The 15726-nt window shown below is 39.7% G+C and overlaps 1 protein-coding gene across 2 annotated transcripts in view; it reads left to right on the plus strand.

The window, feature by feature from the left end:
• The first annotated feature begins 572 nt into the window (after positions 1-572).
• Positions 573-15726, plus strand: part of LOC105482762 (synapse defective Rho GTPase homolog 2) — a 41566-nt gene continuing 26412 nt past the window's right edge. The window contains exons 1-2 of one of the 2 annotated variants that reach the window (XM_011743075.3): positions 573-2009; positions 11868-12560. In XM_011743075.3, the coding sequence (XP_011741377.2) occupies positions 689-2009; positions 11868-12560 (2014 nt within the window). In that variant the 5' untranslated portion in view covers positions 573-688. The remainder of the gene's footprint in view (positions 2010-11867; positions 12561-15726) is intronic. The other variant, XM_011743073.3, reaches the window with a different exon arrangement.

A 15726-nucleotide genomic window follows, 5' to 3' on the forward strand; every position in this document is an offset into this window, starting at 1 on the left:
ATAGAAAAGGAATCGCTGCAAATTTCTTTTAAATAGCTAGCTCTCTGGGCAATTAAAATGATTGATACATTTCTAGAACACACACACCGAGATACACCTGCACTCATACTTTGTCCGTCAAAACAATCTTTGTTTTCTCTCAAGCTAGGACTTGCTATGCCTAAGACACACCTCGTGCAGGGGTGGCGGTGAAGGTGCTGGGGTGACAGCCAGGAGGGCACTTTCCCTTTCTCCGGCTCCCTAACCAAAACTTTGCAGGCACCAGCCCAGACTCATGTTCCCGCTCGTTCTTCTTTCCTCTGCCTCAACTCTCTCCGCACCCTTCGCGCTCTGTGAGCCCACCCCTGCTTCCGTCGGTCAGCTTCAGCCGACCTACTACCCACCTCCCGGCCTGCGACCTCAGCCTCCACCTGCACCACTCGCCCACCCCGGGAACCCACCTCTGCGGCCCCCGGCCTGCGCGTCCCGTCGCGGCCCGGGGCTCCGGGGCATGCGCGTTGCGGCTCCACAGCCCTCCCCCACGCCTTCCCGCGGCAGAGTTATGCCAAGTATGTGAGGAGCCGGCGAGGGCCAGCGCCGGTCATGGGGAGCCGCCGCCGCCTCCGCCTCCGCGAGCGCGGTTTTCTCCGCAGCGGGTCTCCGATCTCTCCCCACGGCTGGGGTGAGCCTCGCGGCTAAGGCAGAGGAGATGGCGGACCCTCTGAGGAGGACGCTGTCCAGGCTCCGGGGAAGGCGGGGTCCCCGCGGCGCCGGGGGGCTAGGGCTCCGGGCAGCAGCGGCAGCTGCGGTGGCGGCCTCTTCGGCAGCCGCAGGAGACGCCTGGGGTGCCGCAGACACCCCCCAACGTGAGCACGCCGGGGGAGCCGGGCCGAGCCTACAGCAGCCCCTGCCGTCACCTGCGGCGTGGGGTCCCGGCGCGCGGGTCCCCAGAGGGCACCCGGAGCAGTCGGGGGCCCTCGGCACTCGGCCGCGCTGCGGGCAGGAGGCCGCCCCCTGGAGCCATGCCTCTCTGCACGCCCCCGAGGGCTCCGAGGGCAGCGGAGAGGAGGAAGTGGACGAGGACGAAGACGACTACGACGCCGACTACTACGAAAACCTGCCCGGCGGCTCGCAGCCTGCGCCCGAGCCTGAGGGGGCGGAGGCGGAACGGCGTCCCCCGCCTCCCCCAGCGGCGGGCTCCTCCCTGGGGGCGGAGGGCGGCCGCCTGGAGACAGGCAGGCTGCGGACCCAGTTGCGAGAGGCCTATTATCTGCTGATCCAGGCCATGCACGACCTGCCCCCTGACTCGGGCGCGCGGCGGGGCGGCGGGGGCTTGGCGGATCACGGCTTCCCCGCGGGAGCCCGGGCTCCGGGCCAGCCGCCTTCCCGCGGCGCTGCGGACCGCCGAGCCTGTCCCCGAGACGGGGAGAGGCGAGGCGGCGGACGGCCTCTGCAGCAGGTGTCCCCGCCCCGGTCGCCTCAGAGGGAGTCGGGGGGAGGCCAGCTGCGGACTCCTCGGATGCGGCTGTCCTGCAGCAGAAGCCTCGAGAGCCTCCGGGTGGGTGCCAAGCCGCTTCCCTTCCAGCGGTGGCCAAGCGACAGCTGGATCAGGTGCGGCGGGCACGGGGACTGGGACGAGCCCCCGCCACGTGGAGGCAGGATGGACGGCTGGAGTGGGGACCGCGCCCGGGCGGCTGCACCCACCGGCCTCCAGCCTCCAGGCTCCAAGGACCACGGCTGCTCCTTGGGAAGCCCTTTCAGGGATCCAGCGGGGTCCTCTGTGATACGCAGCGGCAAAGGAGACCGCCGGGAAGGCCCCTCCTTCCTCAAGCCGCCTGCAGTGACAGTCAAGAAGCTGCAGAAGTGGATGTACAAAGGGCGTCTGCTGTCCCTGGGAATGAAGGGTCGTGCCCGTGGGACGGCCCCCAAAGTCACAGGAACGCAGGCAGCCTCCCCAAATGTGGGCGCTTTGAAAGTGCGTGAAAACAGTGTCCTGTCGGTGCCCCCAGACCAAAGGATTACGCTGACAGGTAGGATACTTTGCGATCAAATAGCTAGCACCGCGAGCTTTACTGTTTATCGACTGGGCTTCTGTCTTAAAAGCCAAGAAAAAGGTATGTTTTTGCAGACAGGTACGTTACCGGGCCAAAGTAAGTGTCATGTAAGTGGCAGCTTAAAGTAATTTCGAGGTTACTTAATATAATGCATTTACTCGTTTTGCTTTTTGTTTTGTTTTTTAATCAGACAGTGGCATGAAGAATTGGGGTTGTGTTTCTTCTCGAAAAACCAGTGTGCCTATTCCCTAAGTATTAGTGAATGAGTAAAGGTTAAGTTTAACACACTTTTAGTAGGTTTACAGATGGGAGGTACTGTCTTGATTTTTTATTCTTTGTAGCTCTAGGCAAATCCATAGACTTTTGTGGAGTTTGTGAATTTGAATTTGATTCAAGGTAGATTTTATAGGTTTCATAAACTGTCATTTTACTCATTACAACTTTTTTTTGGTCTGTCCCAGGCACGCACACACATGCATACATACACACAACCAAAACCCCAAACAAATCAAACAAAAAAACCCTACCATAAGTAGAATTTTTTAGTCAGGTAGTATTTCGCATACACCATCTCTCCACCTGCCTACCTTCACCAAAGAAACCCCAACAAAGTAAGTAATCTTTTTATTGTGAAAAATCAAGGACACTAACATTTTCATCAAAAGAAAAATGTCCCTCAGGTACTTTTTTTTGTTTTAAAAGCAGTCATTTGCAAACTTAAAATCTATTTATATGAGAAGTAAATTAGTTTTTTAAAAAGTATATTGATCTTATAATAGGATTATGCTCCCTATTTTGTATGTGCATGATTTTTAACTATCACTGAAGGTTTAGGTTATCAATGCTAGAAACCTGTGAATTATGTTGTAAATATCAAAATATCTTTCCTGAAAGGAGTATAATATCTTCAAAGTGAGCCAAAACAACATGGTCTTTTGAATACTCTTACATATAAAAATTTTTAGTGAGCATAAAGACTTACAAGTCAGGAATAATTTTGAAAACCTTAAATCCTGAAATGTAAAAGGTATTCACAGTACTTGGCTGTTTCTCTGTTAGTAATTACAAATCATACAGGACTGGATTTATACACATTAACTTTGTTTAACCAATAAACACACAACAGTGGGGAGAAACAAAGTTCACAAAACTTCTTATCAAACAATGAAGACAAATCAAATGATTCATTCAAAGTGTGTGCCAACTTGCAAAGTTTTTTCCTGTCTATACAGCGCTAATACATACCTGTCAAATTTTATTCTCAAGGTTAAATATTCCATTGCACTTGAACAAGAGGATAGTAGAATATAAATTCTTTAAGAGAGGTGTACTTTATACTAAGTTCATATTCAACATGCATTTCCAGGAGTAAAGTAATTTGCAATCATTTATTATATTTTATTGCCACAATATTTATACCTCCTCGACTTTGGCTTAGTTTTAACTCTTGGTACCATAGTTGAATTTCATCCATAACAAAAAAGAGTCAAATATTTTTCACCCTTTTGTTGCAGTGCTAAAACGTTTACCATGTGATGGCTTTTAATGCCCTCAGTAGTAAACATTCAAGGATTTTTAAAGTAATAAATATAGTTCCTTTAAGAATGAATTTGATTTTTGCATTAAGCAACTAAATGAAACTGCTTAGAAATTAAAATGAAACAGAATTATATGATAGTATTTTAGATATTTTATGAGAAATCTAAGCCAAAGCTACCATAATCTCTGGTTTAAACAACTCTCAGATGTTCCTTCCTTTTAAATCACTAATTCATCTTTCAGGAGAGATGAAAATAATTTGTGCAGTGTTTACGTATCTAGTATAGATTTGGAGAGCTTTTAAAAAAATTATTTTTAATAAAGTGTAGTTGGTCTTATTAAGACCATTCTGGATACATTAGGTGGTTCTCATATAATTTTTATAGCCCCAAAATGGAGATATGCTGTCATTTAATAACAACAACAAGAAAAAGAACAGAGAGATTAAGCAGTTTGCCCAAGATCACTCAATTGGTACCTGTATATGGATTCAGACTACTATGTGGATTCAAACTCAAGGTGTCATGAGTTTGAAAAAAGCCCCTATTTATATCAGATCAGAGACTCGAGAGTTCTTTAAAGGTCTGATCCAATTAATTCTATTAAATTGCTTGGATTGAGGATATGGGTGAATTTCAACAAGGCATAAGGGGTAAGTAACTTCCTCAAAGTTGCAAAGAAGATGGGAGACTCTTAGGCTAGGTTTAAGGATATTTTAAAAAGTAATTGCTGTTTCCATTTTAAACTTTTACCTTTAAATATTTACTTATTTCAAATTGATGTTACTTGACTTCTACTTTTAAATCACGTTTTCTGCAAAACTTACTTGGAGCGGTCTAGATGAACCAGTACATTCTTGTTTATGTAAAGATGTTAAATATCCGAAATGGTTTATAGCACATTTTTCTGTACAATATTATTCATAGGACATTTTCTGTCAAAATAAAATTATATTTAGAATTTGTAATACCGAATAATTATTCAGTGAAATGGAGATACTTAATCTATATAGGTATTGTGAAAATTTTTGAGACTATATGACAAATGGAAACACAAATGATTTTCTATTTTGATTTCTGGCTCCTACTAAGAACTTTTGATAGTATTATAATGCCAAATGATTTGATGCAGTTAAGTATGTAGTGTTCACAGATTGGCCGATTTGTTCTTAATTGAGATGATGATTTAAGAAATCTAAAGTCATTACACATAGTAAAAATTGTCAAGTTTCTGCAAGCCTTAAAATTACAAAGGAATCTTAATGTGTTTGCCAACTATACATCATTATAAATCTTTATAAATAAGTTTTAATTAGCATATCGTTTTCAGAAACAAATTCAAAAGCACCTTTTATTGCTTTAAAAAATAATTAGCCTACTTTGACTCCACTTTTCCTGCTACATGGTCTGTGAAAGAAAAAACTTGACTGTATAACTTAGTATTTTGTCTAAAATTTTTAGACAATTATTTTAAGGTAGTATTAATTAGTTTGGTATGATCTTTAACCATCTTAAAGTGAAGTTGACACTATGACTTGATTCCCACCTACTTTTCTCAAGTATTTGTAAACTCTGATTTTTTTATCTTTATGAATTACATAATCTTTATGAGTTTTTCCAACAACTTTTTTCTGTATTGGCCCACTTCAAGATGGGTAGCAATAGGTATATAGTTTTTTTTCAGTCTTCTAGTTTTAAATCTCTGCCTGAGAGATTCTGCTGTTGTGGTGCTAGAAAGCAAGTGCAGTTGCTTTTTTTTTTTTTTTTTTTTTTTTTCTTTCCTTTTTTCTGGAAGAGTGCCATGGAACATTGGAGTTGCTGGTGGCTGGAAAACTTTGAGAATTACAAATTCAGCAGAAAATAGTGGTGTGTTGATTTGAAAGTCCTACATTTCTAGACCAGTGGCTCCCAAGAAATGTTGTGTTTATTTTTTAAGAAGGCTGTTTGCTAGACCTTTGCCACTCAAAAATGTGGTTCACTGTTTTAGAGCAGTGCTTTTCAAACTTAGTGTCCATATGAATTCCCTGGAAATTTTGTTGAAATGCAGATTCTATAGGTGTAGGGTGGCTGAGATTCTGCTTCCAGTGTAGATGCTGCTTTCTGGTGGACAATACTTTTGAATAGTAAGCTTCTAGAGCTCTCACATCCCTGAAGTTTTTTTAAAAAAAATTCTACCTTATTCTGATACTTGGTACTTAAACTACCTCTATTAGAGCAAAGCAGTTGGGCTTTTTTTTGCTTCAGTTTTATGTATATGAGTTAATGTACTTACTACTTATATATTACAAATTTGAGCAGTTCCCTCCATATTGGTCTCATCTTGCACTAACAAATATTAGTGAGATTTTGGAATCTGCAAGAGAGGAGGCCATATAGTACAATGGTTAACAGAATAGAGATTCTGGGTTTCTGGTCAGACTCTACCACTTACCAGACTTGTGACCTTGGATAAGTTACTCAACCTTGTGTAGCCTCAGTCCTCAGGTTGCTGTGAGGATGAAAAAAGATAATCCATTTGGTACTGTACCTGGTACTTACTTATTATCAAGGGGAAGGCAACCAGGCTTTGTGAGAATGCTGCTTTGCCTCAGATCATTAGGATTCTAGATGGAGAGTGAAAAGATCGAAGTTGAGGAGTACTGCCTTAGGAGCACTGGGAATTGAGCTAGAGGACACCTTTTTGGGGTATTTATTTATTCTGCTCATCTTTTGTGCTTCTTTCTCTTGCTGCTCCCTGTTACTTTTGTGGAACTGAAAACAGTCTCAGAGTTTTCTTCTCTACTTTCCCCTCTCAAAAGCTAACACACAGCTTTTTTTTTTTTTCTTTAGGGTTTTTATTGCTAGTCACAAGGGAAGAAAAATAAAAGAAAAAAGATGTTTCTTTCCTTTTCATTCTATCCCTCTCCCCCTTTAGATTTGTCCAGGAAAGATAAAGATACACACACACATAAACACACACAGAAACTTAAGACTTAAGTTTATTCTAGTAATTTCATTTGGACTGCCAAGTTTGTAAGCAGGGGATACTTGTACTCATTTAGAAACAGGATTTTAATAAATATTAAAATGTTTAATGCTTTTAAAACATAGATTAAAACATCTAATACAGTGTTCATAAGATACTTTTATTTGGGATTTTTAAAAAGATGTAAGGAAAAGCAGGAGTTTATTTCTGCAGAATTTTTAAAATGATGAAAGTTGTCTCTAGAGAGACATCACTAGAGAGATCTAGTACCTAGAGAGACATCTTTCATCATTAAAATTTTTTTTTTTTTTTTTTTTTTTTAGATGGAGTGTAGCTCTGTCACCCAGGCTGGCGTGCAGTGGTGTGATCTTGGCTCACTGCAAGCTCCCCCTCTCGGGTTCACACCATTCTCCTGCCTCAGCCTCCCGAGTGGCAGGGACTACAGGCGCCCATCACCATGCCCAGCTAATTTTTTGTATTTTTAGTAGAGACAGGGTTTCACGGTGTTAGCCAGGATGGTCTCGATCTGCTGACCTCGTGATCCGTCCGCCTAGGCCTCCCAAGGTACTGGGATTACAGGCATGAGCCACCGTGCCTGGCCAGTACTACACATTTTCAGTGAGGGTTGAAATATACAATTTATTGGAAAATTTGCTGATGCATTTGAGCTGGGCGCACTAGTTAAATGTTCAGTAATAGTAAGTAATCTAGATTTATTATGAAATAATAGTTGAGAAAACAGATTTGACTTGGGTAGTTCACCACTGTGTGGAATATTTTTCTGAGTGAAAAACTTTTAATTGCCACTTCTGTTTTCTCTTACAGATTCAAAGTAAAACAACTTTAATTAGAATCTGAAAATTATCTCATAACATGCATAGTTGCAAGAGACTAAGGACTTTTTTGCCTTGTAACTTTGCATACTTATTTTTATATTTTTACTTGGACCTTCTTTCTTTTTTTTTTGAGACGGAGTCTCGCTCTGTCGCCCGGGCTAGAGTGCAGTGGCCGGATCTCAGCTCACTGCAAGCTCCATCTCCTGGGTTCACGCCATTCTCCTGCCTCAGCCTCCCGAGTAGCTAGGACTACAGGTGCCCGCCACCTCGCCCGGCTGGTTTTTTTTTTTGTATTTTTTAGTAGAGACGGGGTTTCACCATGTTAGCCAGGATGGTCTCGATCTCCTGACCTCGTGATCCGCCCATCTCGGCCTCCCAAAGTGCTGGGATTACAGGCTTGAGCCACGCGCCTGACTGGACCTTCTTTCAATGTGTGTGTGTGTGTGTGTGTGTGTGTGTATATAATGTATATGTTATATTTTTATATATAAAATATATTTTATTATATATTGTATATATTTTATATATAATATATAGGCAACAGTGAGACCCTGTCTCTTCAAAAAAATTTATAATTTGTAAATAATATATATTTTACATATATATGAAGCTAAAACTCCTAAATTTATGCTAATATGGTTAAACATTAATTATTGCATTAAATGGGAGGGAAGATTGCAAATAGCTTTCCATATCTATGAATTTACATTCATATGGATCCATTTAATTTAAGTGAGATAAAAATGTTTTAAATAATTTATAAATAATTGCTCAAGTAAAGTTTATTATCTTGAACAATGTGTTGATTAATTCAGTTTAATAAATTTATTTGGCCTTTGTAATATTATATATTTATAATACATAACATAAATTGTAATAACGTGCCATTTATCTATAAGTTTAAAGTTCAGCATCATTTATTTTAAAATATTCGGCAATAGCAGAGTGAATGGATTCAAGCTTTTGTGGTTTGTAATTTCATTGAAAATAGTGGCTAGACATGGTGGCTCACACCATAATTCCAGCACTTTGGAGGCGGGGAAGCAGTAGGATCACGTGAGCCTGGGAGTTCCAGACCAGCCTAGGCAACATAGTGAGACCCTGTCTCTACCAAAAGAAAAAAAATTAGTCAGTTGTGGTGGTGCAAGCCTGTAGTCCTAGCTTCTGGGGTGGCTGAGGTGGGAGGATCACTTGAACCTGGGAGGTTGAGGTTGCCGCAAGCCATAATAGTGCCACTGTGCTCCAGCGTGGGTGACAGGGTGAGACCCCATCTAGTAAAAAAAAAAAATTCCTTTTAATATTATACTTTCATTAAATGATTATATCAATGGAAGTATCAACTTGCTTAAATATGGGATACTGGTAGCTTTATTTTTCTCATTGCAGTTCCTTGCAATGTAGTAGAAGCACGTTTAAAGACTCATTTATAGTGTACGTCGGAAAACTACACTAAGATTTAAAATAATGAATGTGTCTAGCTATATAAAAATTTGGAATTTCTAAGAGATGTCTGAGAAAAAGATAAAATAAGATGTGGCTCATAGCCATTATGAGTAATGTAATTTTATACTGTTTGCTTCAAACTTAAATTGGGTCAAACTATAATATCCTGTGATGGTCTGAAATACTGTTAAGTAATACTGGATTTGAACTTAAATGTGAAATAGATTTAGATTTCAGTGCACCTGGCAAAATCATGTGATCACTGAAAACCCAGAAAGCCCAGTGATTGCTGAGTATGTTTTGATTTTTCAGTTGTTAATTTTAAGTGTAATGGAGATAGAACCAAAGAAAGACTCTTGAATTTCCCTTATAGTAGGCTAGGTATATCACCACAAACTTTGGAGTCAGAATGAGTTTGAGTGCTGCCTTTCCCATTTACCAACAAGGTGCTCTTGAACAAGTTATTTGACGTTTTTGAATAGAACTTTATAGTTTTTCAAGTGTTTTGAACATTATTTCACTTAGTCCTTACCAGCAACCACTTTAATTTATAAGATAAATTGAGATGAATACCCCCATGTTCAGAGAGGGTTGCCTGCTTCTGTACTGTTTGTGGGTAGCATGGTATGGGTAGCATGGTGTGGTTTGTGGGTAGCATGGTGAACGGAGCATGGGTTTTAAGGTTAGATAGGCTTAAATTTGAATCCTGGGCTAGCGACTTGACCGTATTTCTCATATTCTTTGAGGCTGATGATGGTAATCATACCTGTTTCATAGGATTGTTCTAGAGGTTACATGAGGTTGGGGGCCTCCTTACTGCTTTCTCTCTCATGCCTGCCGCATAATAGTCACTCATTTGTGGAGTAAATCAATGCCTGGCATAGTAGGTATTCATGGGAGCTTCTTTCCCTTCTGATTTCTAGTCTAATTCCTGCATCTGGAATTGAATGTGACTTGCAATTTGTGTTTAAGATTTATTTATTTATTTATTACAAATCTGCTTGTTTGGGTACATGTTTAGGATTTTTTTGAAAGAAAAATTAATTTTTTTTTTTTTTTTTAAGAAACAGGGTCTCACTCTGTTGCCCAGGCTAGAGCACAATCATAGCTCACAGTGGCACAATCATAGCTCACTGCAGCCTCACATTCCTGGGCTCAGGCAGTCTTCCCAACTTAGCCTGCAAAGTAGCAAGGATGACAGGTGTGTGCCACCACACCTGGCTAATTTTTAAATTTGTTGTAGAGATAGGGTCTTGCCATGTTGCCCAGGCTGGACATTCAGATTTTGCCATGTTGCCCAGGCTGGACATTTAGATTTCTTTAGAAGGGAGGTTATTGAAAACCTTGATTACACATAAATCTGATTTTTTGGTTGTTATTAAGCTCCTTGTAGCTTAGTGTGTTTTATCACTCTATTTTTAGACCATTATTATTTTTATTTTTTAATTTTTTTAAGAGATGGAGTCTCGCTGTGTTGCCCAGGCTAGAGTGCAGTGGCGCGATCTCAACTCTCTGCAAGCTTGGCCTCCCGGGTTCACGCCATTCTCCTGCCTCAGCCTCCCAAGTAGCTGGGACTACAGGTGCCCGTCACCATGCCTGGCTAATTTTTATATTTTTAAAGTAGAAATGGGGTTTCACCGTGTTAGCCAGGATGGTCTCGATCTCCTGACTTTGTGATCTGCCTACCTCGGCCTCCCAAAGTACTGGGATTGTAGGTGTGAGCCACCGCGCCCGGCCTAGACCATTATATTTTACTTGCTGTGCCAATAAGATGAGTTGACCATATAATTCCATAATTTAGAAACCTGAGATGATCTTAGATTTTTACAAATGTGGTTTTAATTATGTATGGTGAATTATTATTCTGATGATAGTTATATACTTAGCTTATGGATTGTCATTGAAGCCTGCTTTACAACTCTGGAAACACAAAATATTTTCCTCTTTATATGAAATTAATGTTATGTATACATTTGTAGAGTCTTACTTAAGATATGCATATATCTAAGCATTTGAGGTCTCCCATTGGACTATGAATTTCTTTTTTTTTTTGAGACAGAGTCTCACTCTGTTGCCCAGGCTGGAGTGCAGTGGTGGGATCTCAGCTCACCATAACCTCCGCCTCCTGGGTTCAAGCTATTCTCCTGCCTCAGCCTCCTGAGTAGCTGGGACTACAGGCGCGTGCCACCATGACCAGCTAATTTTCGTATTTTTAATAGAAACGGGGTTTCACTACGTTGGTCAGGCTGGTCTCAAACTCCTGACTTCGTGATCCACCCACCTGGGCCTCCCAAAGTGCTGGGATTACAGGCATGAGCCATCGTGCAGGGCTTGGACTGTGAATTTCTTAAGGGAAGGGATTGTTTTGTTCATTCTTATTTCCCTGCTGCTTAAGTTTGCGCCTGGCCAAAAGAAATAATAGCTGTGTAGTGCATATTGTGAGACAGCATACCTGCTTCTAATCTGGGGCCTTCTGAAGGGATTTTTGTTTTTAGTTCTGCCCTAGATATTTAGAACTTAAACCCTACATAAAGTGCTATTGTGTTATATGGATAGGAAGCCAATGTTATGTTGACATTTTAATGTCAGTAAGGCATACTTTCTTGTTAGGTTTGAAAGTTAATCTTTGTGTGAAAAGGTAGGAGGAATATTATATTTTTAAGGACTTGTGGTCCTTGTAATAATGAATGGAAACATATTCAAATATTGATTAGAGGTATGCTATGTATAAAGCATTCTATATAAGCTTTTTATAAGGTATGTTTTACTTAGGGTAAGGCTTTGTTAGCACTGTAGTTTTTAAAAAGGCAGTCTTCGAGTTTGTATATCCTTTTTCTTAGAATTCTTTGACACTTATACTAGCAGTTTGATTTCTAAATAATATAAATCATATTTATATGTAAAATTCAATTTTTTTCTAGTTCAATTTTAGTCTCTGTGATTGTTGTTACTTTTTGTTTAAAAAATTTTTTTTAAATAACTGGGCTGAAGTGACGTGTCTTTCTGATATACCAGACATTGTATTCTACCTTCTATTCTATCTTTGCAACAGATTTATTTGAAAATGCCTATGGGTCTTCAATGAAGAGAAGAGAACTTGAAGATCTGAAGGATAATATTGAATTCAGAGGTCATAAGCCACTTAACAGCATCACTGTTTCAAAGAAACGCAATTGGCTATATCAGAGTACTCTGAGATCTCTTAATCTGGAAGAAGAAAATAAGAAATGCCAAGATAGAAGTCATTTATCCATCTCACCTGTGTCTCTACCTAAACATCAGCTATCACAGTCTTTCCTCAAATCATCTAAAGAGTACTGTACATATGTGGTATGTAACGCTACAAACTCTTCATTATCGAAAAACTGTGCTTTAGATTTTAATGAGGAAAATGATGCAGATGATGAAGGAGAAATATGGTACAACCCCATTCCTGAGGATGATGACCTTGGTATGTCAAGTGCCTTGAGGTTTGGTGAGGTTGACTCTGCTGTTCTGAAGCTCCCTGCTGTCAATTTAAGCATGTTGTCTGGCAGTGACCTGATGAAAGCAGAGCAGCATACTGAAGACTCGCTGTGCTCTTCCGAACATACAGGTGATATTCAGAGCACATGGTCAAATGGAATGAATCCTATGGATCCTGCCCGTTCCACAGAATTTGTGCAGCAGTACAAGCAAAGGCTAGGACACAAGACACAAGAAGGTATAATGGTAGAGGACAGTCCTATGTTGAAATCTTTTGCAGGTAAAAATGATCATATATCTGTCTTTTCTTTCTTCTTCCATTTTTCAATTATTTGATAGTAGCTAAAACTAAATATAAAAGATGTTTGTTATACTTTTTCTTGTGAATATATTTTCATGAAAATAAAACTTAAAAAGGTTTATAAACATTTTAACGTACATGCTGGTTTAATTATTACTATCACAGACTTGATCTTTGTTTTATTTTATTTTTTAAGAAAAGGTCTCACTCTGCCACCCAGGCTAGAGTGCAGTGGCACAATCATGGCACACCGCAGCCTTGATGTCCAGGCTCAGGTGATCCTCCCACCATAGCCTCCTGAGTAGCTAGGACTATAGGTGCCTGCCACCATGCCCAGACAATTTTTGTATTCTTTTGTAGAGACAGGGTTTTGCTTTGTTGACCAGGCTGGTCTAGAACTCCTGACCTCAAGCCATCCACCCACCTTGGCCTCCCAAAGTGCTGGGATTATAAGCGTGAACCATTGTGCCTGGCCACAGACTGGACTTTATAGTCCAGTGTGCTTTAATATGCCAATCCTTTGAGATAGTAATTGCTTGTCTATTAGTTGGAAGCAAGAAATCATAGGGAGTTGAAGAAAAAGTAAGTCTTATTTTGCTTCATTCATTCATTCATTCATTCATTCATTCATTTACACCTGGCCTGGCTGCAGCTGAAAAGTTTTATTTTTAGTGTATCAGTGGTCATTAGTTTGTGTTTGTTATGCCTAAGTTTCCTCATGAGCAAAAGAAAGAGAGAAGAGAGAAAGAAATGAGAAGTAGAAGTAAGGCCCTTGCAAATAGGTGCTACAGTAGTTATGGAACTGAAAAATGAAGTAATTGAAGTTTTATGTAGATTAAGTTGACCCATGTGAAAATAAGTGCTACAGTAGTTATGGAACTGAAAAAATGAAATAATTGAAGTTTTATGTATATTAGGTTAACCCATTTGAAATTGCAGATATTCAAAAGTTTTTGATCTGCAAAAATTGCCTTTAATTTTCTGATATGCTTCTTTTAGTCCCTGACACAGTACGCAGGAAACAGAACGTAAGGCACATTTGCTTGCAAATATCAAGTGTAGAATAGAAAGCAGTTCTGTTTTATATCAAGTCATTTTAATTTACAGAATTTGAAATGATGCAGAATATTTAAAGATGTGGGGTATAGGAGATGCTGTCAGTGCTTTGTCTTATATCCCTTGGGTTTTATTACTTACTTTTTAAATGGGAGAAGCTTATTTCCAGCCACCAACATCTTCATCTCTGCTTAAGGACTTTCTCTGAAGTCTTAGAGAATCTCTCTGCAGGGCAGCCTGGGCGTGCCTCTCAACCAGTGCCTGACAAGTGCTGGTATAGAACCACCTCAGCTCCCTCAACCCTTGGGCAGAATAATTCTGAGTTCATATTCTATGTTGTTTTCCAGAGTTTTCTCATGAGGTCAAGCTCCAGTTGCCCATAGTGATAGCAGGCTTAATAATTCAGCTTGAATTTTCCGCTGAATTTTCTCAACTCCCTCGCTGTCGTTTCTGTATTTTGCAAATAAACTACTTACATTTGAAACCTTTTCTCAGGGACATAGAAAGGTAGAGTAAATGTATATTAAGAGAAAAAGCAAGTTCCAAAACAATGTGTACTATATGATGGCAATTTTGAAAGAAAAGCTGAAAGCTATCCTGGAAATGTTAAGTGTTTTTTTGTTTATTTGTTTTTATTTTTTTCTGAGTGTTGAGATTGAAGGTAATTAAATTTTTTCTTTGTGCATTTCTAATTATAGGATAATTCTCCAGAGCGAATGTGTGCTTCTTTTGTAGTCCGGACGGGGAGATAAATAAATACTATATAAAATAGTAATTTGGAATGCAGATTGTGATCCGGGTGGAGTGATAGGGAAGGCTATAGTATCACAGTGATGGATATGGAATAGTTCAGAGAAGGCAAGAGAGTGTAAGGATAAAAGCAAAGATAGAAAGTTGGTGTTCATGAAGTGACACACACCTTGATTTAAGTGACTATCCTTAAACTTTTTTTTTTTTAATGTTTGTGGCAAATTGTGAACCCGGAAAGACTAACATTTTTTAAAAAAAATATAACTTAAAAGTATGGTATATCTGCTTTTTTTACTATCTCCTTTTTTACTGTCATTCTTCTCATATATATATAATTAAAATATATTTATAATTATAAAATAAATATTATAAATATTAAATATTTCGTTTAATATTGTAAAATATATGATTATAATATATAATTAAAATATTTTTTGGTCAAAAATCCTAAATTGACCAAAGGAAATATATAGACAGTTTATTTATAAGTTGTCTTTTTTTGTTGTTTTATTTCGGTGGAAAAACCATTACCTAAAGTGATCTGTTTCTTAGCAATATTGGCAGAAAGCTCTTGAGAAATTGGCAAAGAAAATGGTTGAATTTCAAAATAATTTTTGATCAGAGAATTGGAAAGCTAATTCATCCTAATACAATTATGACTTGTTTTTTCCTGATTAACTTCCAGATATATATGGTTTTTTTTTTTTTTTTTTTTAAAGACAGGGTTTTGCCGTGTTTTGCAGGGTGGAGCACAATGGCACAATCACGGCTTGCTAGCCTCCCAGCCTGGGAAACACTGGACCTTCCCGGCTCAACCAGTCTTCCCACCTTGGCTTCCCTAGTAGCTGGGACTATAGCTCACCACCACACCTGCTAATTTTTTTGTATCTTTGGAGACGTGGGGTTTTGCCATGTTGTCCAGGCTGGTCTTGAACTCCCATCTGCCTCAGCCTCCCAAAGTAGTGGGATAACAGTGAGCCACCATGACATATATGTATCTTTTATGTAGTTGCAATCATAGTGGACTTTATTTTTTTATTTTTGCTATTTTTACATGGTACCTTCATCTTGCATTGTTACATGTAGAGTAGTATTGTTTCTCAAGCATTGTAGTACAGTATTTAGCTGGGTTGATGTGCCCTAATCTATTTGACTGTTTCCTTAATGTTAGGTGTTGATAGATTGTTTCCGGTGCTGTTGCAGTGATCTTCATAATAATATTTTTTACTTCATTCAGAACAATTACCAGGATCATTACTTGGTGTTTATGGCTGGTAATTATTATTGTTAATTTCTATATTGCATTTTCTACAAAGTTTGCCAGTTTACAAGGCAACTA

Source organism: Macaca nemestrina, chromosome 1, assembly GCF_043159975.1.
Source record: "Macaca nemestrina isolate mMacNem1 chromosome 1, mMacNem.hap1, whole genome shotgun sequence".
Lineage (NCBI taxonomy): Eukaryota > Metazoa > Chordata > Mammalia > Primates > Cercopithecidae > Macaca > Macaca nemestrina.